Source organism: Cherax quadricarinatus, chromosome 6 (genome assembly GCF_038502225.1).
Source record: "Cherax quadricarinatus isolate ZL_2023a chromosome 6, ASM3850222v1, whole genome shotgun sequence".
Lineage (NCBI taxonomy): Eukaryota > Metazoa > Arthropoda > Malacostraca > Decapoda > Parastacidae > Cherax > Cherax quadricarinatus.
Window position 1 is genome coordinate 66,426,905 of NC_091297.1, and position 27,812 is coordinate 66,454,716.

Here is a 27,812-nt window from a genome sequence, read left to right on the forward strand (position 1 = left end):
AAGTTTCGGAAGCCATGTTGCCTTACTTCTTTAAGGGTAAGGCTGGTATTACAGAGGACCAAATGGTGGACATAGTATCCTATCGAGATACGGAAAGCTACCTGACCTTACTGAGAAAAGGAGTACTTCCTCTAAATGATGACACTTATATTAACCTGGATGTTCTGCTAGAAGGTTACGGTGGTGCCATCACAAGAGTACCCCTTCATAAGGTGTATGTGAACGTAGATTCATATCAAGGTGAAGCTGTTGTGGGCCTTTCTGATACTGATTTTCCCATTAAGAGTGTGGACCTATTTGTGGGTAATGATTTAGAAAGAGGAGGAATTTGCCGAGAACCTTATGTTATAGAAGAGCTCTCTGGAGAGAATTACGCCATTGAAGGGTGTAAGGAAGGTCCTCGTCTATTCCCTCTTACAGCTATAACAAGGGCTATGGCTAAAAATTTGGAACCACTGCCTACTCCTGATGAACCCTCAGATTGGGGTTTGGATGCTCTGTTCAGTGCCAGTGATCAACACGAAGTTGAAAATCAGCCTCTAAAATCCCGAGTGGTAGATTTTGCCCCATTACGGAGTAACGACTTTAATTGGGAAAATTTAGTGAAAGAACAGCTTGAAGACCCATCGTTGAAATGGGCAAGGGATCAAGCGCTTACTGAGTTGGAAGCTGAGGGTAAGGAAGAATGTTTTTATTACTCTGACGGTATCCTGATGAAAAAATTTCCGTCGACTTCAGTTAATTCATGTCTCAAGCCAAAACAACTTTTGGTTTAACCTGTCCGATTTCGGGAGTTAGCGTTGGAAGTGGCACATTCTAGCCCCATGGACGGACATTTGAGAATAAGAAAGACTCCAGTAAAATTAGCCCGATATTTCTTCTGGCCCAAGATGAAGGATACCGTGACTGAGTACTTGAGAAACTGTGCTATTTGCCAGCTCATTGGAAAGCCTGCACAAAAACCTCCTCCTGCGCCCCTCTTACCTACTGCCGTAGAAGGCGAACCCTTCTCTCGGCTCGTAGTAGACTGTGTGGGACCTCTCCCAAAAACTAGGCTTGGCAATCAATATCTTCTTACTATAATGGATACGACTACTCGGTATCCAGAGGCAGTGCCCTTACGCAAGATTAGTGCTAAGGCTATTGTGAGAGTCCTATTTAGATTTTTCGCACAGTTCGGATTCCCTAAGGAGATTCAATCTGACAGAGGGACAAATTTCACATCAAAGATTTTCCGTGAAGCTATGTCCAGGGTCGGAGTTAAACCCATTGTTTCAAGAGCATATAGACCCCAAACCCAGGGTGTCATAGAGAGGTTTCACCAAACCCTTAAGATCATGATGAGGGCATACTGTGAGCAGTTCTCAACAGACTGGGATGAAGGTATTCCTTTCCTCCTCCTTGTCTTAAGAGAGAGTGAACAGGAAAGCTTAGGATACAGTCCTTTTGAACTCATTTATGGTCATGCGGTCCGAGGACCGTTAGTAATGCTAAAGGACGTATGGTCTGGAAAAGTGGAGCCTTCTTTATGTTTATCTCCCACGGCAATGCAAGAACACTTGGTTTTTACTCGGCAATTGGCCGCTGACAACCTTGGACAAGCTCAAAACCATATGAAACAACGTTATGACAAGACTGCTGTTGAGCGTTCATTAAATGTGGGAGACAAAGTGATAGCTTTAAAGCCGGTGCCAGGCCATACCTTGCAACCCATGTATGAGGGTCCAATGGAGGTGATTAAGAAGTTGAGTAAGGTAAATTATGTGGTAAGAACACCAGGAAGAAGAAAATCGACCTGAACTTACCATATAAATCAGCTAAAGAAATACTACGAAGGGCTTGTCCCTGTGGCTGCGGTGGGGACACAAGAAGGTGACTCAAGTAAAGAAGATTGTTCACGTGGAGTAGAGATAAGACTGAAGAACTTGGAAATAATGGAAACCTTAGATGATTATCTCGGTAACTTAGAAAAGGAAAGAGCAAGTGAAATCCGAGACTTGATTTCCACTTATAGAAGTCTCTTCGGAGATATCCCCAGACAGTGCACCATGGGGATCCACGATGTGGATGTGCAAGGAGCTGCTCCAGTTAAACAAGCTCCGTATAGAGTCAGCCCAGTAAAGAATAAAGCTGCGGGAGGAAATAAGTTTCTTGTTCAATCATGGTTTGATTGAACATAGCAAAAGCCCTTGGGCTTCACCATATGTCCTTGTACCTAAGTCGGACGGTTCATTTAGAATGTGTACAGACTATCGGAGAGTAAATTCCCTAACAGTGCCTGACGGATTCCCCCTTCCTAGGGTTGACGACCTAATAGACAGCGTCTCCAGTGCAAAGTATGTCAGTCGTTTGGACCTCCTGCATGGTATTTATCAGGTGCCGTTATCGCCCCAAGCACAGGAGATTTCTTCTTTCACCGTGCCTGAAGGCCTGTTTAACTACAGGGTGATGCCCTTCGGGCTCTGCAACGCAGCCTCGACCTTCCAGAGGCTTATGAATCAGCTAACGTACGACTTTGAAGGAACGGAAGCCTACCTGGATGATCTGGTAGTATTCAGCGATGACTGGCCTCAACACCTGATTCGGCTGGAAGCACTCTTGAAAAGGCTAGATGAACACCATTTTACTGTCAACCTTGCCAAGTGTGAGTTTGGTCAGGCCCGGATAAAATATCTCGGATTTAATATAGGGCAAGGCACGGTTGCCCCCGTTAATGCAAAGATTCTTGCTATTATGGATTTTCCCGCTCCGCAAGACAAGAAAGGTGTACAGAGGTTTCTAGGGATGGCCGGTTACTACCGCCGGTTTTGCCCTAATTTTTCGCAAGTGGCGGCGCCCCTGTTTGAACTTACAAGTTCTAAAGTTCCTTTTAAATGGACGGCTACAAGTGAGTTAGCCTTTACTCATCTAAAGCGTCTACTTGGTTCCTCTCCAGTTCTACAGAGTCCGGTGTTCGACGCTCCCTTTACTTTACAAGTGGATGCCAGCGAGTATGCAGTCGGTGCTGTTCTTCTACAACCTTCCTCCTCTTCTGATCTTTTACACCCAGTCTGTTATTTTTCTGCAAAATTGAAACCCCATCAATTAAGTTATGCAACCGTTGAAAAGGAGGCACTAGCATTGGTCTTAGCCTTGGAACACTTTGAGGTCTATCTCGGGACTACCCCTCATAAAATTAGAGTAAAAACAGATCATAATCCCTTAACCTTTTTAAACACCATGAAGGCTAAAAATGCTAGAATACAAAGATGGTCCCTTAGGATACAACCTTTTTCTATAAGTATTAACCATATTAGAGGAGCTGATAACGTGATTGCTGACACTCTGTCCCGTCCTTAAGACATGTTATTAAATTTCAGTTTACAAAACAGGGGATTTATGGTACATTTTTATAGAGATGTATTTGTTTAACTCATTTTCTTAATGCTATTTGTTTACTTACAGCTATCTGATTCTTGTAACCACTGAGGAGACCTGTCACGTAAGCCACCATATGGTATCCAGAACTTATTTCTGCGGTGGCAGTCTCGTGTTGTCTTACCCTGACTTCTGCTACCAAGGGTCACTTAAGGCCTCTTTATGGGAAACACCTCTTCTACCAGAAGCTCTGGTTATGTGGTGTCTACACATACGTGGTTTGGCGACACAAGTCTTAATTTTCTTATTGGAAAAGCAACATTTGTCATCAGGGTCTGTCAGAGGAATGACATGTATTCTGGTTTATATTCTTTTACGGCGAAGTTTAGTCGTTGAAAGGGGGGGGGGGTGTTATGACCAAGGTCATAATGAGATTAATTTATATATGTATTATCCAGTTAATATTATACTCGGGGTTTCTTTAATATTAGAAAATTAAAGATTCCACTAGTTTATAATACTATCTGATTTAGGAATATACCCGGGTATGGTGTGTGTGTGTGTGTGTGTGTGTGTGTGTGTGTGTGTGTGTGTGTGTGTGTGTGTGTGTGTGTGTGTGTGTGTGTGTGTGTGTGTGTGTGTGTGTGTGTGTGTGTGTGTGTGTGTGTGTGTGTGTGTGTGTGTGTGTGTGTGTGTGTGTGTGTGTGTGTGTGTGTGTGTGTGTGTGTGTGTATATATATATATATATATATATATATATATATATATATATATATATATATATATATATATATATATATATATATATATATATATATATATATATATATATATATATATATGAAGGGATTCAGGGAAACCGGCATGCCGGACTTGAGTCCTGGAGATGGGAAGTACAGTGCCTGCACTCTGAAGGAGGGGTGTTAATGTTGCAGTTTAAAAACTGTAGTGTAAAGCACCCTTCTGGCAAGACAGTGATGGAGTGAATGATGGTGAAAGTTTTTCTTTTTCGGGCCACCCTGCCTTGGTGGGAATCGGCCGGTGTGATAATAAAATAAAAAATAAAATATATATATATATAATATATATTTTTTTTTTTTTTTCAACAAGTCGGCCGTCTCCCACCGAGGCAGGGTGACCCAAAAAAGAAAGAAAATCCCCAAAAAGAAAATACTTTCATCATCATTCAACACTTTCACCACACTCGCACATTATCACTGTTTTTGCAGAGGTGCTCAGAATACAACAGTCTAGAAGCATACACATATAAAGATACACAACATATCCCTCCAAAATGCCAATATCCCAAACCCCTCCTTTAAAGTGCAGGCATTGTACTTCCCATTTCCAGGACTCAAGTCCGACTATATGAAAATAACCGGTTTCCCTGAATCCCTTCACTAAATATTACCCTGCTCACACTCCAACAGATCGTCAGGTCCCAAGTACCATTCGTCTCCATTCACTCCTATCTAACACGCTCACGCACGCTTGCTGGAAGTCCAAGCCCCTTACCCACAAAACCTCCTTTACCCCCTCTCTCCAACCCTTTCGAGGACGACCCCTACCCCGCCTTCCTTCCCCTATAGATTTATAAGCTTTCCATGTCATTCTACTTTGATCCATTCTCTCTAAATGACCAAACCACCTCAACAACCCCTCTTCTGCCCTCTGACTAATACTTTTATTAACTCCACACCTTCTCCTAATTTCCACACTCCGAATTTTCTGCATAATATTTACACCACACATTGCCCTTAGACAGGACATCTCCACTGCCTCCAACCCTCTCCTCGCTGCTGCATTTACCACCCAAGCTTCACATCCATATAAGAGTGTTGGTACTACTATACTTTCATACATTCCCTTCTTTGCCTCCATAGATAACGTTTTTTGACTCCACATATACCTCAACGCACCACTCACCTTTTTTCCCTCATCAATTCTATGATTAACCTCATCCTTCATAAATCCATCCGCCGACACGTCAACTCCCAAGTATCTGAAAACATTCACTTCTTCCATACTCCTCCTCCCCAATTTGATATCCAATTTTTCTTTATCTAAATCATTTGATACCCTCATCACCTTACTCTTTTCTATGTTCACTTTCAACTTTCTACCTTTACACACATTCTCAAACTCATCCACTAACCTTTGCAATTTTTCTTTAGAATCTCCCATAAGCACAGTATCATCAGCAAAAAGTAACTGTGTCAATTCCCATTTTGAATTTGATTCCCCATAATTTAATCCCACCCCTCTCCCGAACACCCTAGCATTTACTTCTTTTACAACCCCATCTATAAATATATTAAACAACCATGGTGACATTACACATCCCTGTCTAAGACCTACTTTTACTGGGAAGTATTCTCCCTCTTTTCTACACACCCTAACCTGAGCCTCACTATCCTCATAAAAGCTCTTTACAGCATTTAGTAACTTACCACCTATTCCATATACTTGCAACATCTGCCACATTGCTCCTCTATCCACTCTATCATATGCCTTTTCTAAATCCATAAATGCAATAAAAACTTCCCTACCTTTATCTAAATACTGTTCACATATATGCTTCAATGTAAACACTTGATCTACACATCCCCTACCCACTCTGAAACCTCCTTGTTCGTCCGCAATTCTACATTCTGTCTTACCTCTAATTCTTTCAATTATAACCCTACCGTATACTTTTCCTGGTATACTCAGTAAACTTATTCCTCTATAATTTTTACAATCTCTTTTGTCCCCTTTCCCTTTATATAAAGGGACTATACATGCTCTCCACCAATCCCTAGGTACCTTCCCCTCTTTCATACATTTATTAAACAAAAGTACCAACCACTCCAACACTATATCCCCCCCTGCTTTTAACATTTCTGTCATGATCCCATCAGTTCCAGCTGCTTTACCCCCTTTCATTCTACGTAATGCCTCACGTACCTCCACCACACTTACAGTCTGCTCTTCTTCACTCCTAAAAGATGGTATACCTCCCTGGCCAGTGCATGAAATTACCGCCTCCCTTTCTTCCTTAACATTTAAAAGTTCCTCAAAATATTCTCGCCATCTACCTAATACCTCCCTCTCCCCATCTACTAACTCCCCTACTCTGTTTTTAACTGACAAATCCATACTTTCCCTAGGCTTTCTTAACTTGTTTAACTCACTCCAAAATTTTTTCTTATTTTCATTAAAATTTCTTGACAGTTCCTCTCCCACTCTTTCATCTGCTCTCCTTTTGCACTCTCTCACCACTCTCTTCACCTTTCTTTTACTCTCCATATACTCTGCTCTTCTTATAACACTTCTGCTTTGTAAAAACCTCTCGTAAGCTACCTTTTTCTCTTTTATCACACCCTTTACTTCATCATTCCACCAATCACTCCTCTTTCCTCCTGCCCCCACCCACCTATAACCACAAACTTCTGCCCCACATTCTAATACTGCATTTTTAAAACTATTCCAACCCTCTTCAACCCCCCCACTACTCATCTTTGCACTAGCCCACCTTTCTGCCAATAGTCGCTTATATCTCGCCCTAACTTCCTCCTCCCTTAGTTTATACACTTTCACCTCCCTCTTACTTGTTGTTGCCACCTTCCTCTTTTCCCATCTACCTCTTACTCTAACTGTAGCTACAACTAAATAATGATCCGATATATCAGTTGCCCCTCTATAAACATGTACATCCTGGAGCCTACCCATCAACCTTTTATCCACCAATACATAATCTAACAAACTACTTTCATTACGTGCTACATCATACCTTGTATATTTATTTATCCTCTTTTTCATAAAATATGTATTACTTATTACCAAATTTCTTTCTACACATAGCTCAATTAAAGGCTCCCCATTTACATTTACCCCTGGCACCCCAAAATTACCTACTACTCCCTCCATAACATTTTTACCCACTTTAGCATTGAAATCCCCAACCACCATTACTCTCACACTTGATTCAAAACTCCCCACGCATTCACTCAACATTTCCCAGAATCTCTCTCTCTCCTCTACACTTCTCTCTTCTCCAGGTGCATACACGCTTACTATAACCCACTTTTCACATCCAATCTTTATTTTACTCCACATAATCCTTGAATTTATACATTTGTAGTCCCTCTTTTCCTGCCATAGCTTATCCTTCAACATTATTGCTACTCCTTCTTTAGCTCTAACTCTATTTGAAACCCCTGACCTAATCCCATTTATTCCTCTCCATTGAAACTCTCCCACCCCCTTCAGCTTTGTTTCACTTAAAGCCAGGACATCCAGTTTCTTCTCATTCATAACATACACAATCATCTCTTTCTTATCATTTGCACAACATCCACGCACATTCAGACTTCCCACTTTGACAATTTTCTTCTTCTTATTCTTTTTAGTAATCTTTACAGGAAAAGGGGTTACTAGCCCATTGTTCCCGGCATTTTAGTTGACTTTTACAACACGCATGGCTTACGGAGGAAAGATTCTTATTCCACTTCCCCATGGATATAAAAGGAAAAGTAATAAGACCAAGAACTATTAAGATAAAATCAAAGAAAACTCAGATGAGTGTGTATAAATAAACGTGTCCATGTATGTGTAGTGTGACCTAAGTGTAAGTAGAAGTAGCAAGACGTACCTGTAATCTTGCATATTTATGAGACAGACAAAAGACACCAGCAATCCTACCATCATGTAAAACAATTACAGGCTTACGTTTTACACTCACTTGGCAGGACGGTAGTACCTCCCTGGGTGGTTGCTGTCTACCAACCTACTACCATATTTGTGAATATCTAAAGTATTTAAGCTTTTAAATAAAAAGAAACTAGAAAAGACTGAGTAACTATTATTTGTGCCTTACATTTCTAAGTTTGGAACCATATCCTCTCATTCTATGAAGTGTGTTGTTACGGAGTGCACTAACCTGGCTAAAGATTAAGATCCGAACCGTAACAGTGGGAAACGGCTGATGTGTTAATAAATAAATAGTCCATTATATCAAGGGGTTTACCAAATGAGTTATATACTAAATGCCATTAGCTGATGCACTATGTAGGCTTAATGTCCTGTAATTCTTGCATTTTCTATTCCCTTTGTACATGCTCTGTACCAATCCTTGGGTACCCCTCCCTTCTTATACAGACACATTGTTCAATTTTTTATTTACTTGTCAACAGCAAATTACTTATGAATATTCAGACTAAACAGATAATGCATATGAAATATATCAATGAGAAGCAAGAATTACCTCAGGAGTGACTTCCTTTTCCCGGGTTATGTCTATGAGACTATCATCAGCAAGGTAAAGCACCAACTCATTCATGAGCTCCGAGCATTGAGTCTTCAGCAGATACTTCCTCAACTGCACCTGCTTCTCTTCATCAAACACCTGTACACAAAGGGTAATTTCATACGCTGTACAAAAATTCATCATGACTGATATCCCTACATTAGTGAGAAATGACTAATGAAGTAAAAAAAAAAAATCATGTAATTTCATATAAAATACAATAATTCAATGATGGATTCACAATACCTACAATTAGTTAAGGTGAATAACTAAATTCATATATGCACTGCAACAAAAGCTCAGGCTATGAAGTTGTTTAAAGTTTACATTAAAACATATAAAAGCATGCAACTGTTCAACTTGCATTCATTTAACAGAGCTAGAAAGAAAGGGAAGGGGCCATGTTGATAAAAAAAGCTTAGAAGGTGAAGGAATAATTACTGCAACTATAACAATGAATAACTAGTAACAAACCATGAAAAAGAAATAACAGGTGACTAAATATGAAGAGGAATTGTTAAATGTTGATGAAGATAGGGAAGCTGTGATTTCGTGTATAGGACAAGGAGGAATAACATCTTGTAGGAGTGGGGAAGAGCCAGTTGTGAGTGTGGGGGAAGTTCGTGAGGCAGTAGGTAAAATGAAAGGGGGTAAGGCAGCCGGGATTGATGGGATAAAGATAGAAATGTTAAAAGCAGGTGGGGATATAGTTTTGGAGTGGTTGGTGCAATTATTTAATAAATGTATGGAAGAGGGTAAGGTACCTAGGGATTGGCAGAGAGCATGCATAGTTCCTTTGTATAAAGGCAAAGGGGATAAAAGAGAGTGCAAAAATTATAGGGGGATAAGTCTGCTGAGTATACCTGGTAAAGTGTATGGTAGAGTTATTATTGAAAGAATTAAGAGTAAGACGGAGAATAGGATAGCAGATGAACAAGGAGGCTTTAGGAAAGGTAGGGGGTGTGTGGACCAGGTGTTTACAGTGAAACATACAAGTGAACAGTATTTAGATAAGGCTAAAGAGGTCTTTGTGGCATTTATGGATTTGGAAAAGGCGTATGACAGGGTGGATAGGGGGGCAATGTGGCAGATGTTGCAAGTGTATGGTGTAGGAGGTAGGTTACTGAAAGCAGTGAAGAGTTTTTACGAGGATAGTGAGGCTCAAGTTAGAGTATGTAGGAAAGAGGGAAATTATTTCCCAGTAAAAGTAGGCCTTAGACAAGGATGTGTGATGTCACCGTGGTTGTTTAATATATTTATAGATGGGGTTGTAAGAGAAGTAAATGCGAGGGTCTTGGCAAGAGGCGTGGAGTTAAAAGATAAAGAATCACACACAAAGTGGGAGTTGTCACAGTTGCTCTTTGCTGATGACACTGTGCTCTTGGGAGATTCTGAAGAGAAGTTGCAGAGATTGGTGGATAAATTTGGTAGGGTGTGCAAAAGAAGAAAATTAAAGGTGAATACAGGAAAGAGTAAGGTTATGAGGATAACAAAAAGATTAGGTGATGAAAGATTGAATATCAGATTGGAGGGAGAGAGTATGGAGGAGGTAAATGTATTCAGATATTTGGGAGTGGACGTGTCAGCGGATGGGTCTATGAAAGATGAGGTGAATCATAGAATTGCTGAGGGGAAAAGAGTGAGTGGTGCACTTAGGAGTCTGTGGAGACAAAGAACTTTGTCCTTGGAGGCAAAGAGGGGAATGTATGAGAGTATAGTTTTACCAACGCTCTTATATGGGTGTGAAGCATGGGTGATAAATGTTGCAGCGAGGAGAAGGCTGGAGGCAGTGGAGATATCATGTCTGAGGGCAATGTGTGGTGTGAATATAATGCAGAGAATTCGTAGTTTGGAAGTTAGGAGGAGGTGCGGGATTACCAAAACTGTTGTCCAGAGGGCTGAGGAAGGGTTGTTGAGGTGGTTCGGACATGTAGAGAGAATGGAGCGAAACAGAATAACTTCAAGAGTGTATCAGTCTGTAGTGGAAGGAAGGCGGGGTAGGGGTCGGCCTAGGAAAGGTTGGAGAGAGGGGGTAAAGGAGGTTTTGTGTGCGAGGGGCTTGGACTTCCAGCAGGCATGCGTGAGCGTGTTTGATAGGAGTGAATGGAGACAAATGGTTTTTAATACTTGACGTGCTGTTGGAGTGTGAGCAAAGTAACATTTATGAAGGGGTTCAGGGAAACCGGCAGGCCGGACTTGAGTCCTGGAGATGGGAAGTACAGTGCCTGCACTCTGAAGGAGGGGTGTTAATGCTGCAGTTTAAAAACTGTAGTGTAAAGCACCCTTCTGGCAAGACAGTGATGGAGTGAATGATGGTGAAAGTTTTTCTTTTTCGGGCCACCCTGCCTTGGTGGGAATCGGCCAGTGTGATAATAATAAAAAAAATAATAAATATGAAGAAGAATAAATGGTGACAAACTGCATTCACTTCTTTCAAATTTGTGAGCCCCACCTAATGATATCCTGATTTTATGTATAACATACATAAAAAAAAAAAAAATCAAACTACTGTACTCTGCCTTTTCTAACCTTAACACTCTTCTCTGCCAGTTTGATTGCAGTGAGCAAAGCCAACACTTTCTCCTGCAGCTGCTGGTGGGTCTTTCTTCGTGCATCGCCTCCAACTGCTACACTGGCCAAGAAGATGGTTCTAGCAACATCCTGGAACTGTTTAGTTAAAGGACGATGCAAGTAATTTGCTAACTCTTCCACAAGTTCCTCAGGACAGTCTATTAATTCAGAAAAGTTTGAAATTTCAGTTTGCAAATCTTCTATGGAAAGGAACTCTACTTGTAAGACTTTGCCATCACGCCCGGAAGACTGGTGAGTGGTGGTATCATCATCAGAGTCAGAGTCCTGTGCAGGTCCCTTCCTTCCTTTATATTTATTCTTGGTAGCTTTAGTCTTAGTCTCACGACCCTGGGTTCCACCTCCTGCTTTGCCAGTTGCTGCCTTCTTTCGTCTGTCATCTTTTTTACTCTTATTCATGTCTTCATCATGCTGTTTCAGTTTCCCAGTTCCAACCTGAAAGCAATGTAGTGTCACTAACAAAATATAAGAAAACAATGTTCAAACATTATTAAGTGGCTGCATTGTCATTATGATTATTTTTTTTAACACATTGGCTGTTTCCCACTGAGACAGGGTGATTATTAGGACAATGGACCCCTGAGTTTCGTGATTAATTCGTTCCAGAGAGTCTGCCGAATGACGAAATTGCTGAATGGCGACACCATTTTCCCCATAAGAAATAATGGAAATAAAATTATTCCGTTCCAGACACCCAAAAATATTAAGATAAAATATTTTTTTTCAAATTAAATAAAGATCTGCATACTGAAAACAATGAGAAATCAAGTACATACATATATAAAACAATAACAACATTACACTTACCTTTAATGAAGACTTCTGGGTGGATGGAAGATGGGAGGAGGGGATAGGAGGAAGGTGTACACTATTGTTTCGAAGGAGAATCTCCTTCCATTAGGACTTCAGGTACCAAGTCCTTATCTGAGGTTACTTTCCTTCTTTGTTTTTTAAAGACACTGGGAACAACTTGAGAGTCACTGGACCCTTGTCGTACAAAATATGTCCAGAGAGCACTGTTTCTGGCGTTTCTTTAAGATTTGTCTGAAGTGGGACACAACACTGTCATTGTACATGTTGTCAATACGGCCTGCAACAGCTTTCTTAGGGTGAAGTTCATCCATAAATGTTTGCACTTCAGTCCACTTTGCACAAATGTCCTCAATCTTTGAAGAAGGCACCTTCCTCCACCTCTCTTCCTCCACTGCAGCAATTTCCTGAGCTGTGATCTCTTGCTGCTGCAGATGAAGCTCTTGCATCTCTTCAGTGGTTAGCTCTTCCCTGTGGTCCTCCACCAACTCTTCCACATCCTCGCCACTCAGGTCCAACTCCAGGGACTTCCCCAATGCCACAATAGATTCCACAACTAGCTTAGGCTCCTTAGGGTCAGCCCCAAACCCTTCAAAATCTCTCTCTTGTACACATTCTGGCCACAATTTTCTCCAAGCAGAATTCAAAGTTCTGCAAGTCACTCCTTCCCAATCCTTACCTATAAGGTTTATGCAAGTGAGGATATTGAAATGATCTTTCCAGAACTCTCTTAGGGTCAGTTCAGTGTCTGAGGTCACTTCAAAGCACTTTTGAAACACTGCTTTGGTGTACAATTTTTTGATGTTTGAAATGATCTGCTGGTCCATGGGCTGGATGAGAGGAGTTGTATTAGGAGGCAAGAACTTCACCGTGACAAAACTAAACTCCTCCACTATTTGCTCTTCCAAGTCTGGAGGATGAGCAAGAGCATTGTCCATTACCAGGAGGCACTTGAGTGGCAATTTATTTTCCAGGAGGCATTTCTTCACACTGGGGCCAAACACTTCATTAAACCAGTTTAGGAAAATTTCCCTTGTGACCCATGCCTTACTGTTAGCCTTCCACATCACACACAAATTACTCTTGGTGACACTGCTTTTCTTGAACACTCTGGGATTTTCAGAGCGATACACCAGTGTAAAGGCTTCACTTTGCAATCCCCACTAGCATTACTACAAAACATGAGAGTAAGCCTATCCTTCATTGGCTTGTGTCCTGGGAGTGCCGTTTCCTCTTGCGTGATGTAGGTCCTCTTTGGCATTTTCTTCCAAAAGAGGCCTGTTTCATCGCAATTAAACACTTGTTGGGGTTTGAATTCTCCAGTGTCTACGCACTCCTTAAACTCCTGTACAAACTTCTCAGCTGCTTTTTTGTCAGAACTGGCAGCCTAACCATGCCTTATCACACTTATCACTACGCTTCTTAAATCTCTCAAACCAACCTTTGCTGGCCTTAAAATCACAAGCATCACCACTTGTTGCAGGCATTTTTTTTACGAGATCATCATGCAACTGCCTTGCCTTTTCACATATTATCGATTGCATAATACTTTCTCCTGCTAACTGTTTTTGGGTAATCCACACCAACAATAACCTTTCCACTTCTTCGAGGATTTGCGATTTCTTTTTTGTCAGCATATCTACCCCTTTTGCAACAACAGCATACTTTATTTCCTTTCCCTTCGCCATGATCGAAGTGATGGTTGAATGGGGTTTGCCTTACTTCTTGGCAAGTTCTGCAACACGCACTCTGCTCTCATATTTTTCAATGATTTCCTTCTTGAATTCGATCATGTTCCTCGCTTTCTTTACCAAAGGGCTTGCAATAGCTTTCCTTGGGCCCATGGTGACTTATTTAGCAGTTGCAAGCACAAAAAACAATGGATTATTATGAAATGTATTGTATGAACCTGCGGGGTGATGGTCACATGCTGGTAAACAATGGCACACTGAGTGTGAATGGCGCAGGAGACTGGCTTTGTGTGCACGGTGACAGGCGGACAGGTACCAGATGGTCGCCGAATCACGAGTCCAATCACGAACCACGAGGCTAAATGTTGCCAAAAAAACTTGCCAAAAGTCGGATTTCGCGAAAGTCGATGCCGACGAAACTTGAGGGTCCACTGTATTAGTATTATTATTTTTTACTTTTTATTATTAACACATCGGCCATTTCCCACCAAGGCAGGGTGGTTCGAAAGAGAAACACTTTCATCATCATTCTTTCCATCACTGTCTGGCCAGAGCAATGCCTACACTACAGTTATAAATACTGCAACATTAACACCCTTCCTTCAGAGTGCAGACACTGTACTTTCCATCTTCAGGATGGGTTTCCCTGAAACCCTTCATAAATGTTACCTTGTTTACACTCCAATAGAACACAAGTCCTAAAAACTATTTGTCTCCATTTACTCCTGTCTAACACACTCATGCACGCTTGCTGGAAGTCCAAGACCCTTGCACACAAAACCTCCTTTACCCCCTCCCTCCAACCTTTCCTAGGCTTACCACTACCCCGCCTTCCCTCCACTACAGATTTGTATACTCTCGAAGTCATTCTATTTCATTCCATCCCCTCTACATGTCCAAACCATCTCAATAACCCTTCCTCAGTCCTCTGGATAATAATTTTGGTAATCCCACACCTCCTCCTAATCTCCAAACTATGGATTCTCTGCATTACATTCACACCACACATTGCCCTCAGACATGACATCTCCACTGCCTCCAGCCTTCTCCTTGTTGCAACATTCACAACCCATGCCTCACATCCATATAAGAACGTTGGTATAACTATACTCTCATACATTCCCCTCTTTGCCTCCATGGACAAAGTTCTTTGTCTCCATAGACTCCTCAGTGCACCACTCACTTTTTTCCACTCATTAATTCTATGATTCACCTCATCCTTCACAGACCCATCTGCTGACACATCCACTCCAAGATATCTGAACACATTCACCTCCTCCCTGCTCTCTCCCTCCAATCTGATATCCAATCTTCTGTTACCTAATTTTTTAGTTATCCTCACTGCCTTACTCTTTCCTATATTCACTCTTAACTTCCTTCTTTTACATACCTTACCAAACTCATCAACCAACCTCTGCAACTTCTCTTCAGAATCTCCCAAAAACAGTGCCATCAGCAAAGAGCAACTGCGACAACTCTCACTTTGTGTTCGATTCTTTATCTTTTAACCCCACACCTCTTGCCAACACCCGAGCATTCACTTCTCTTACTTCTCCATCTATGGTGACATCACACATCCCTGTCTAAGGTCTACTTTTACTGGGAAATAATCTCCCTCTTGCCTACATACTCTAATCTTAGCCTCACCTACCTCCTATTCCATACATTTGCAACATCTGCCACACTGCCCCCCTATCCACCCTATCATATGCCTTTTCCAAATCCATAAATGCCACAAAAATGTCTTTACCCTTACCTAAATATTGTTCACCTATGTGTTTCAATGCAACCACTTGATCTACACCCCTCTACCTTTCGTAAAGCCTCCTTGTTCATCTGCTATCCTGCTCTCCGTCTTACGCATAATTCTATCAGTAATAACTCTACCATACACCTCACCAGGTATACTCAACAGACTTCTTCTTTCAACAAACCGGCCGTATCCCACCGAGGCAGGGTGGCCCATAAAGAAAAACAAAAGTTTCACTTTTTAAATTTAGTAATTTATACAGGATAAGGGGTTACTAGCCCCTTGCTCCCGGCATTTTAGTCGCCTCTTACAACACGCATGGCTTACGGAGGAAGAATTCTGATCCACTTCCCCATGGAGATAGGAAGAAATAAACAAGAATAAGAACTAGAAAGAAAATAGAAGAAAACCCAGAGGGGTGTGTATATATATGCTTGTACATGTATGTGCAGTGTGACCTAAGTGTAAGTAGAAGTAGCAAGGCGTAACTGAAATCTTGCATGTTCATGAGACAGAAAAAAGGACGCCAGCAATCCTACCATCATGTAAAACAATTACAGGCTTTCGTTTTACACTCACTTGGCAGGACGGTAGTACCTCCCTGGGCGGTTGCTGTCTACCAACCTACTACCTCGACTCAACAGACTTATTCCCTTATAATTTTTACACTCTCTTTTGTTCGCTTTGCATTTATACAAAGGAACTATGCATGCTCTCTGAGAATCCCTAGGTACCTTACCATCTTCCGTACATTTATTAAATACAAACACTAACTACTCCAAAACTATATCCCCACCTGTTTTTAACATTTCTACCTTTATCCCATCAATCCCAGTTGCTATACCCCCTTTCATTCTACTCATTGTCCCACGCACCTTCCTCACACTCACAACTGGTTCTTCCTCACTCCTACAAGATGTTATTCCTCCTTGCCCTATACACGAAATCACAGCTTCCTTATCTTCATCAATATCTAACAATTCCTCAAAACATTCCCTCCATCTTCCCTATACCTGTACCTCTCCATTTACTAACTCTCCTCTCCTATTTTTAACTGACAAATCCATTTGCTTCATAGGCTTCCTCAACTTATTAATCTCACTCCAGGACTTTTTCTTATTTTCTAAAAAAATTGTTAATAACAAAACTCACACACACTCTTATTTGCTCTCTTTTCACAATGCTTCACCACTCTTTTAACCTCTCTTTCTCTCTCCACATACTCTTCCCTCCTTGCATCACTTCTACTTTGTAAAAACCTCTCATATGCTAACTTTTTCTCTCTTACTACTCTCTTTACATCATCATTCCACCAACTGCTCTTCTTCCCTCCTGCACCCACTTTCCTGTAACTACAAACTTCTGCTGAACAGTCTAACACTGTATTCTTAAACTTACCCCATACATCTTCTACCCCATTGCCTATACTCTCACTAGCCCATCTGTCCTCCAACAGTTGTTTATATCTTACCCTAACTGCCTCCTCCTTTCATTTATAAACCTTCACTTTCTATACAAAGTTCAACTAAATGCTCCCTATTATCATTTACACCTGGCACCCCAAACTTACCTATCACACCCTCTCTAAATGCTTCTCCTACTTTAGCATTTAGGTCCCCTACCACAATTACTCTTTCACTTGGTTCAAAAGTTCCTACACATTCCCTTAACATCTCCCAAAATCTCTCTCTCCTCTACATTCTTCTCTTCTCCAGGTGCATACACACTTATTATGACCCACTTTTCACATCCGACCCTTATTTTAACCCACATAATCCTTGAATTTATACATTTATATTTCCTCTTCTCTCTCCATAACTGATCCTTTAACATTATTGCTTGCCCTTCTTTAGCTCTAACTCTCTCAGATACTCCTGACTTAATCCCACTTATTTCTCCCCACTGAAACTCCTCTACCCCTTTCAGCTTTGTTTAGTTTAGGGGTAGAACATCCAACTTCCTTTCATTCATATCCTTTGCAATCACTTCTTTCTTATCATCTGCACTACATCTATGTACATTCAAACATCGCAATTTTATAAAGTTCTTCTTTTTAGTAATTTATACAGAAGGGGTTACTAGCCCATTATTATTATTATTATTACCTTTACCTTTGATACACCTTTGAAGAATTTCGAGAGTATATCTATTCTCTGAGCCTGGCTTGTCTGGCCCATGGGGAAGTGCTAAACTTATAATGGTCAAATTGAATAAAGAAAACTTATGTGCTTTTTGTATCTGGTGACAAGCAAGTGGGTACAAATAGGAAGTGCATCTGTCTGGCACTCAGCAGATGGAGGATTAAGCCTCCACCATGGGTTTAGCACTTAACATGAACTATTAAAGTGTATCTGGTTATCCTTATAAAAATATCACACCTTGTAGGATTGGACCCAGAAGCATTAAATTAATAAAAGCACTGCATCACTGCATCATACCAAGTACAGTGGAACTCCAGTTTTCATCCTTAATTCGTTCCAGAAGGTCAGTCGAAATCCGAAATAGACGAAAACCGAAGTAACATTTACCATAAGAAATAATGTAAATCCAATTAATCTGTTCCACATACCCAAAAATATTAATAAAAAATACATTTTATAGAGAATAACTATAATTTTACATACAGGAAACAATGAGAAATGAATAAAAAGCACTAATTTTAAGGGATAAATGAACATTTAAATCATTATTACATACCTTTATTGAAGACTCTTGTTGGCATATGCCACTTCGCTTCTTGAACCTATTGAACCAGCCTTTGCTGGCCTTAAATTCACTAACAGCAGCACTCGTTCCAGACATTTTCTTTACAAGATCCGCATGCAACTGTCTTGCCCTTTCGCAAATTATCCCCTCCACAACACTATTTCCCGCTAAATGTTTTTCGTTCATCCAAACCAACAACTTCTCCACATCTTCGATTGTTTGTGATCTCTGTTTCGTTAGCATATTTACCCCCTTTTGCAACGTCAGCTTCCTTGATTTTTATTTTCTTTGCCAGGATGGAACTGACTGTTGATTTGGATTTCCCATACATCCTGGCAAGCTCAGCCACATGTATGCCACTTTCATATTTTGATACAAGCTCTTTCTTGAAATCTATCATGTTTCTCACCTTCTTTACCAAAGGGCTGACACTCCGAACTTTCTTTGGCCCCATGGTGGCTTTTGCAGTCGCACTCAATAAACAAGCACCAAAAACAATGGATGAATGAGTAGAGTACTGTTCACTCGACAAGTGACAGAGGCAGACTGAGTCAGGCGGCGGTGCCCTGGGCAGGAGGACGCATCTGATATGAACGATTTCCGGGTTAATGTATGAAACCCGGCATAAAAATTCGCCGAAAAAAAGTGGTCAAAATCCAAATTGTACGATATTCGGACCGGATGAAAACCGGAATTTTACTATACTGTATAATACTAAAATCTGGTAGACAATAGAGGCCATTATTATTCACTATTACCATGAGCTTAACTTCAGCATTCTGGTGACCTAATCAACAAGGTTAGCAACATCAACAAAAGAAACAAGAAACTCATTGCCCTTGACATCATATCACTCTCCATAAACACCTCACACACCAGACCACAGATTTATTCCAGAGTAAATTAATATCAGATACGGATCTTCCAGAGGTAGTAGGTTGGTAGACAGGAACCACCCAGGGAGGTAATACTGTCCTACCAAGTGAGTGCAAAACAGAAACCTGTAATTGTTTTATATGATGGTAGGTTTCCTGGTGTCTTTTTTCTGTCTCATGAACAAGCAAAATTTCAGGTATGTCTTGCTACTTCTACTTACACTTAGGTCACACTACACATGCATGTACAAGCATATATATACACATCCTTCTGGGTTTTCTTCTATTTTCTTACTATTTCTTCTTCTTGTTTATTTCTGCTTACCTCCATGGGGAAGTGAAACAGAACTCTTCCTCTGTAAGCCATGCATGTCGTAAAAGGCAACTAAAATGCCAGGAGCAAGGGGCTAGTACCCCCTTCTCTTGCATACATTACTAAATTTAAAAGGAGAAACTTTCGTTTTTCCTTTGGTGGGATACAGTCGATTTGTTAAAGAAGAAAGAAGGATCATCCAGTACCATACCAAACCAAACTTCCATCATGACAATGGAGTTTACAATAAATGCTGTGCATTTGCATTCCTCAGGAACTTAATTCTGTTGAACTTTTTAAAACACTGTAGATCAATAGATGAAATTTAAAGTGTTTCTTACATACATTAATAAAAATGATCTTATATGTATATGTCTTCCTTCCTCCTTTCATCTATCACAGCTTTATACACCCTCTTGATCATCCTATTCTGCTTCATACTCTCTAAATGTCCAAATCCTCTCAACAATCTGAGAATTGGGAGTACAGAAATTAGAAGATGGAGTGAGACTACCAAAGGTATAGTTCAAAGAGCTGAGGTGGTTTGGGCATTAAGAGAGAATGAAGCAGAAAAGGATCACCAAGGTGTTATCCTTATTATCCCAGGAAGGCTTAGGAGGGATAAATCAGATTTTAAGTACTTGGGGTTTGAGCATCCAGCAAATTTGTGTGTAAGTGTAAGAATGGAGTGAGTGGAGATGCATTGTTTTTGTAGCTTGAGGTGCTGTTGGAGTGATAACAAGAAAACATTGATGAAGGGATTCAGGGCAACCAGTCAGTCAAACCTGAATCCTAGATGTGGTAAGTACAGTGCCTGCACTTTGAAAGCAGGGTGAGGATGCTGCAGACTTGAGAGATATTTCAAGTGTGATATCTGCACTCTCCTGGCAAGACAACTATTGAATGAATGATAGTGGATGTGTTTACTTTTTCACATTATCATGTCATCAGTAGGAAGTGGCTGAAACATTACAAAAAGAAATACATTTCTCCTACTATCACAACAGAAAGCCAAAATGAGGGGTATGATATCTTTTTGAAAGCTTATTAAATCTGCTGCCCTGAACTATCAGAAAACAAATGTGGCAAATCCTTTCCAAGCTAGAGTGTAATGATTTGAAAAAAGAGGTAGTAACTGCTATAACCACTAAAATGTTTATTTTTTTTTTTAACTCAATGACCATCTCCCATCAACACAAGCCCCCCCCAAAAAACAATTCACTATCATTCATTCAGTTGCCATCTTTAAAGAAGTGTACTGACATGACATTCAGATTACCCTCTGACTGCAACTTCCCCACTCGTCCTATAGAGTGCAGGCACTATCCTTCCCACCTCTAGAATTCAAGTCTGGCTATAAGGTTTCCCAGAATCCCTTCATAAAAGTTACATTGCACACACTCCAAGAGCACTGCCATTAAAACCCACTTCTCCCGATTCATTCCTACCTAACATGCTCACACACGCCAGCTGGATGTTCAGGTTACTACAGCATCTTTTACCCTCTTCCTCCAGTCATTCCTGGGACAACCTCTATCCCTCCTGCCTTCCACCCAAGACTTATACACCATCTTTGGTAACCATCCTTCTCCATCTCTTCTATATAGGTAAACCACCTCAATAACCCCCCCCCCTTACCCTTGGTGACCATACAGCCCTTTTTAATTTTTTAATTTCTACACTCTTCTCTGCATAATATTCAACACCCCACACTGTAGTCTGGAGATTAAGAAGACCGAGATTACTAAAAGTATTGTCCAGAGGGCTGAGGAGTGGTTACTGAGGTGGTTAGGACATTTAGAGAGGAGAGGGGACAGAGCAAAAGAGGGTAACATGGAGGGTGTATAAATCTATAGTGGGGAAAAGGCAGGGTAGGGGTTGTCCTAGAAAAGTTTGGAGGGAGGGGGTAAAGGTTTTGTATGTGAAGGGCTTGGACATCCAGCAGGCATGTGTGAGCATGTTAGATGGGAGTGAGTAGAGGCAAGTGGTTTTTATGACTCAATGCCAGTCGTGGGAAAGAAGTGAATAGTTAAACAGCCAAGGTTAATGTTTTATTAGCTGACCTATATTCAGCTGACCACTGTACAGTGAGGGAATCATAGGAGAAAATGCCAAATCTATCTATAAAACTCAAGGAAAGTCAGGTTGTAGGTGGCATTTACTTCCCTCAGTGCTTTTAAAAATTGCTGAGACAGCAGACCAGGTCAGGAGTCAACAACATGACACAACCCCCGATAAATGGAATTGAGGGGGATTTGGATGGATAAAACCATTGATTAAAATTTTCTGGTCCTGCCAGAATGGAAAGGATTTAGTTTTAGAAGTGTAATAGGTGAAACCGGACTGTGAAGCGAGGCGGGAAGCGGAGTGTGAAATATGGGGTCAACTGAAAGGAGTTTGTGAAGTTATAGGAAAAGTGAGCAGTGAAGAGAGTTTTGAAGTAGAAAATTTACTAGTAATTCAGTGGTGATTGCTAAAGCAGATACTAGGGTTTGCTTGGTGACTGGAAAAGAGAAATAAATATTGTTGTATATGAGTAAAAGAGTGAAGAGTGAAAATGGCAGGCATTAGGGGGAAGAGGCTGCCATAATTATATTTATCTTTCTCCTGCAATTCCATGAAGAAAGAAATCAGTCATGGGGGCTGGAAAAGGCGAATGGAGTAATAGCACCCTGGACAGTAAAAGCCCAACAGTTGCCATCCTACCAGAAAAGTAAATGCCACTATTGCCACAAGGTATGGCAACACCGCATACCCAAACAAAAGCAGTGGCACACAGCTCTTATTGTACCGCTTTTAAGTGGTGATATCCAAATTAATCCAGGACCTCAAACTATTGCGCAGAGGCAAAACAGACAGATAAATGATGGTGCTAATGACGGTCTAGTAGCTAGGAATGATAACCTTAACTCCATATGTAATGCATACATAGGTCAATTTGAGACAATACAGCCATTCTTATTATCTCAAACATCATCAAACAGCTGCATACTGAACTAAAGTACGCAAGAAAAACAGAAAAGGCACCTTATGTAAAATGTGTATGGGGTGGGTGCATGATGGATGTACGTACAATTATAGTAACGGTGCCAGAATTCATTTTGTGTGTAACAAATGCACTTTGGCACAGTTACCCTTTAGCAATGATGACATTGATTTACCTAATTTTAATACAAATGACCCATTGCCATATATTGATGATTATAATAATTTTAACAGGCCTTCACTTTATTCATGTCAATGCAAGATCACTTTTTCCAAAATTGGCAGAGATTAGGATCCTAGCTAGTAGAACTAGGGCAGCAGTTATATCTATCTCCGAACCCTGGTTGGATGATATGGTGACTGACGACAAGGTCAAAATAGAAGGTTACAATATAAAACGCTTAGATAGGAACAGAAAGAGTGGTGGGGTATGTGCCTACATTAAAAATGACTTAGCTTACAGCCCAAGACCTGATTTAAATAACAATAAACTGGAGATTCTATGGTTTGAAGCGCTGCTTCCCAAGACTAACCCCATCTTAGTATGAACTAGTTACTGCCCTCCCACCCAAAACCAGTTCTTAGAAGACTTTTCCAGAGTACTGTCCAGACTTGAAAACAACTGCAAGACAATAATACTGGGTGACTTCAATATCTGTTATCAGCAGCAAAATAACGGGCAATGCAAAAGGTATAAGCAAATTTTAGGTTTAAATACTTACACTCAACAAATTAATACACCAACCCAGATCACACAGTTCTCAGCCACCCTAATTGACCACATACTTTGTAACCGCTCTGAGAACATTAGTCAGTCAGGCATCATTACCACAGGCCTCAGTGATCATTTCATTATTTACTGTGCCAGGAAAATCACCAGGGATAGGATGGGCCTACACAGGACAATAAAAATGAGGTCAACTAGAAACTACAGTAAAGAAACACTGGTAAATAGGCTACACAATTGTGAATGGACAGAGATAACAAGTTGCACGGACGTAAATGATTTCTGGGAAAAATTCAAAACAATGTTCACTACCACCCTTGATAATATTGCACCAGTTAAAGAGGTTAGGATTAAATGAAGAACTGAACCCTGGATGACTACTGAGATATTAGATAATATGAAATTCAGAGACCAGCTGCTAAAAAGATTTAAAGCAAACAGACAGGATATTGCAGTACTAAATGAATTACAAAGGGTGAGGAACAGAGTGCAGAGACTTATAAAAGGAGCAAAGGCAAAGCACTATTGCTCAAAAACTGAAGAGTATAAGTATAACCCCAGAAAGCTCTGGCAACAACTAAAACAGCTGGGGTATAGCCATAAACCAGTAGATACGTCTAACATTGTACTCACTATCGATAACAAGGTATGCCATGAAACATCTAAGGTGGTAAATTGTTTTAACCCTTTCATGGTTTCCGACGTACTAGCACGGCTTACACGCCAGGGTTTTTGACGTACTAGTACGCATAAATTTTAGCGCCTTCAAATCTCGCGGGAAAAGGCTGGTAGGCCTAGATGTGAGAGAATGGGTGTGTGTGGTCGGTGTGCACGGTAGAAAAAAAATCTGGGACCCAGTGACGCATTGTGGGAATGCCATTTTAGTAGACCTTGTTCACCATGCCTCACAGTAAGAAGTTCCTCACTCCTCGGCGAATTGGGACACCTTTGTTCCCCAGTGACAGCTCTAATACAGATGGAAGTGCCAGTGAAGATGAGTTTCAAGGTTTTGGTGAGGTTGTGACTGAAATTAATGACCATGATACCGGCAATAGCGAGGAAACCCAAACGACCCTCAGCCTTCCACCTCTGCTGCTGGGCCGTCTTGCTCACTTTCAGCTGTATGAGAATCAAAGAGGAAACTCCTATTTTCCCAAATCCCGGACTCAGATGTGAGCACTGGTGATGATAGTGATAGTGAATATGAACTACAAGCTCTTGAAAACAGTTCCAGTAGTGATAGTGAAGTGGAATATTCTCCAATGAAGCGTCAGTATATACGACGATATATGCGCTCAGGTAGTGTGCCATATGCTATCCCAGGACTTCGCACGACCCAGAGACCAATATTTTGTGGATGTGTACACTATCTCTTGTAAAGGCCGCGACAAAGTATACATGGGAGAACCGGAAAGAACCCAAAAACTCCGTTAACATAGGGGGAGGAGTACATCTCGGAGTACATCCCATGGCTGTACAACAGGAACAGACAGTGAAAATGAAGACGATAGTGTTGCAATTGGGAGGGAAAATGTGCATGGTGGTGGTAGTGGCGATGCCGGCCGTGAGGCACCAGCAGTGGGCCATGCTGCCACCCACACCACTGCCTCAGCTGATCTATAACAAAGGCCACCATCCCCCACCCACCCACCACACCAGCCTCCACAACCACAACTTACACAACCACAAACTCAACAACCACAACCTCCACAACCACAAACTCCACAACCACAACTGCCTGTCAATGTCTAGTACCCACCAGCAGACCACACCTGGGATTGGCAGCAAGTTGCCAATTTTGTTCCAAATCCCCACCAGTTTGATGAAAGCCAAAGTGGAATACGGCCATGTTGTACACTGGGGAACAATGCCAGTGAACTGGAATGTTTCAAGTTATTCTTTGACGAACCCCTGATGAAAATTATTGTCAGGGAAAGCAACAGATACTACGAGTGCACCATGGCAAACACAATACTTTCGCCAAAATCACGTCTACACAAGTGGAAGGAGACAACTGTGGCTGAGATGTATCTTTTCTTTGCCACAATAATGCTTATGCCACATGTGTATAAGCACACTGTGAAATCATACTGGTCAACACACCGCCTGATTGCAACCCCAGGTTTCAGTGATATAATGCGAGTGAATTAATTTGTGCTACTATTGCGTATGCTTCACTTCTCAGACAAAACCAGGCCTGACAGAAGCAACAGGTTATATAAGATTAGGAATGTATTTGTGTATCTGAAAGAGAAATTCAATACAGGTCCGCCTTCACAAATCCAGCAATCAGTTATTCGGTTCCTTCAGTTATTCGGCACTAATTTTGGCTAGCATAATTTCAAATTTCCAGGGTCGCCACACCAACCTGCTGGTACTGATTGGTGGTGCTACTTGCTGCACAAGTCAGTACAATTTCTTTTTCTCCATTTATTGTTTTAACCTGCTTACTTTTAGCCCTAGCCATGGTTCCAATGAATAAAAGAAATGCTTCTCATTATGTAAAGCACCTACACAGTACATTATCCATTAAAGATAAGGTGGCTTTGAAGCCACTGTCGGTTGCCATGAGCTCAGTCTCATGAAGCAGGAGAATATGCTTTATTATTACGCTAATATCAACACTAGAGCTTATTTGCCTATCACATTTGATCTAATATGATATAAGAAACAATATAAATAACATAAAACATGTTAAATACTCCAGAATGAATAATATTTGGCATAATACTGAGCAGTTCGACGGAGGTATGAAGAGGATATGGTATACAAATACCATTCTGCTATCCTTGTCTTGGTGGCTTATATTAGAGAAAACGGAGTATAGCACAGGGCTGTGATATACACTCGTACTGCACCATAAACCTGAAACAAAAAAGTTATATTCTTTATATAGATTATCACACACAGCAGCATATGTGTAGAGAACCTAGGATAACCCAAAAAAGTCAACGTGACTTATTTTTAGTACCTGGCTTGGGTTAGCCATATATGATTTTTGGTAAATATTCGATTCCCAGCCAGGGTAGAAACATTAGGCGTGTTTCTTTACACCTGTTGTCTATGTTTACCCATCAGTAAATGGGTACCTGGGTGTTAGCCGACTAGTGTGGGTGTTATCCTGCCACACTGACCTAATTTTCTTGAAATACTCAGCATAACAAGCGGCTTTCTATACAGTAGTATGTCACTGATGTCAGCTAGGCCTGTATACCTTGTACATGTACGTGTAGTAAATAAAGATACTGTATTATTATTATTATTATTATTATTATTATTACTATTATTATTATATTATTTTCTCAGTTGTTTGTTCGGTTATCTTATTTAAACTTGGGCAATGTATGATGGAAAGATATTTCTTCACGTACACCAAAAATGAAAGAAATCAGAAAATAAATAGCGGAGTTCACTTCTCAGCCATTAGCGGCCGCTTAACGGTATATTTTTGTATGGTTGTTATGGTTATATTCTCATTTCTTCAGTCTCATTTGATAGAATGAAAGATATATTACAGAAAAAGATATGATTTTGATTGCTTTCATGATGAAAAGTACCTTGAAATTGCACTCACAGTAGCGAAAATGTTCTATTCTTTAGCGAAGCTCAAGAGTAAACAAATGGCGTCACCGTCCAATACCTGTCCGCCTGCCAGTCCAATACGTAGTCTAGAATGGCTTGACATTATTTATACAATTATATTACAATAATGCAGCAGTTTGCAAAACAGTAAATCTTCTATTTTTTTTTTTTTTGTGAATAAAAATTCAAAATGGTAAGAGGGGCCTGTAGCTGTCACTAATGAACAGAGAAAATGTTATTTTAGTGCCAGGAATGTCTGCAGTGTTTATTCTGGATCCTATTTTGAAATTGGGATCTGTTGAAATTTGTGTGAAATCGGCCAAATTGCCAAATTCTGACCACCTTATTGGGTAGTTGAAATAAGTGAATGGGCGGTTTCTTGTACTCAGCTGACAGACTAGAAGTAAACAAGTTTATTCAGGTATACACAAATACGGTTACATAGATTATCATACATAGCAGTGTATGTATAGAGAACCTAGGATAACCCAGAATAGTCAGACAAGTTACTTACTTCCAGTACCTGGCTTGGGCTTGCCATACATGATTTTTGGTAAATATTTTTTTTCTCAGTTGTTTGTTGGGCTATCTCACTGAGACTTAGGCAATGTATGATGGAAAAATGCTTCTTAACGTACAACAAAAATAAAAAAAACGGACGATAAATAATGGAGTTCACTTCTCAGCCATTAGCCGCCTCTTTGCAGTCTATTTTCGTATGGTTTTTATGGTTGTATTCTCATTTTTGTGGACTCATTTGATAGAATGGAAGATATATTACAGAAATAGACATGATTTTGATTGCTTTCATGACGAAAAGTACCTTGAAACTGAGTTCAAAGTGGGGAAAATGTTCGATTTTTGCCGATGTTCAACGAACTGTGTAAATAACAAAAAGGCACAATACCGTGACTGGAACAATACACAAATAACCCGCACATAAAAGAGAGAAGCTTACGACGACGTTTCGGTCCGACTTGGACCATTGACAAAGTCACACTAACAGAGGTTCATTCATTCATTAGAGGTTTGCCGGTACTTCCGGCCCGGGTCTTCTCCATATGGTGACCCGGCTGTGGCCCCCGGTTGGGGGTGTCATCATCATCTTCTTCTTTCTTCTGTCTTCTTTCTTGGGCCCTC

The 27,812-nt window shown here is 40.7% G+C and overlaps 1 protein-coding gene across 1 annotated transcript in view; it reads right to left on the reverse strand.

The window, feature by feature from the left end:
- The window catches only part of Ufl1 (UFM1 specific ligase 1), a 229,936-nt gene that overhangs the window by 81,750 nt on the left and 120,374 nt on the right, over positions 1-27,812 (reverse strand). The window contains exons 8-9 of the mRNA XM_070081817.1: positions 11,174-11,668; positions 8,603-8,743 (exon numbers count right to left, since the gene is read on the reverse strand). Coding sequence (XP_069937918.1) covers positions 8,603-8,743; positions 11,174-11,668 — 636 coding nt within the window. The remainder of the gene's footprint in view (positions 1-8,602; positions 8,744-11,173; positions 11,669-27,812) is intronic.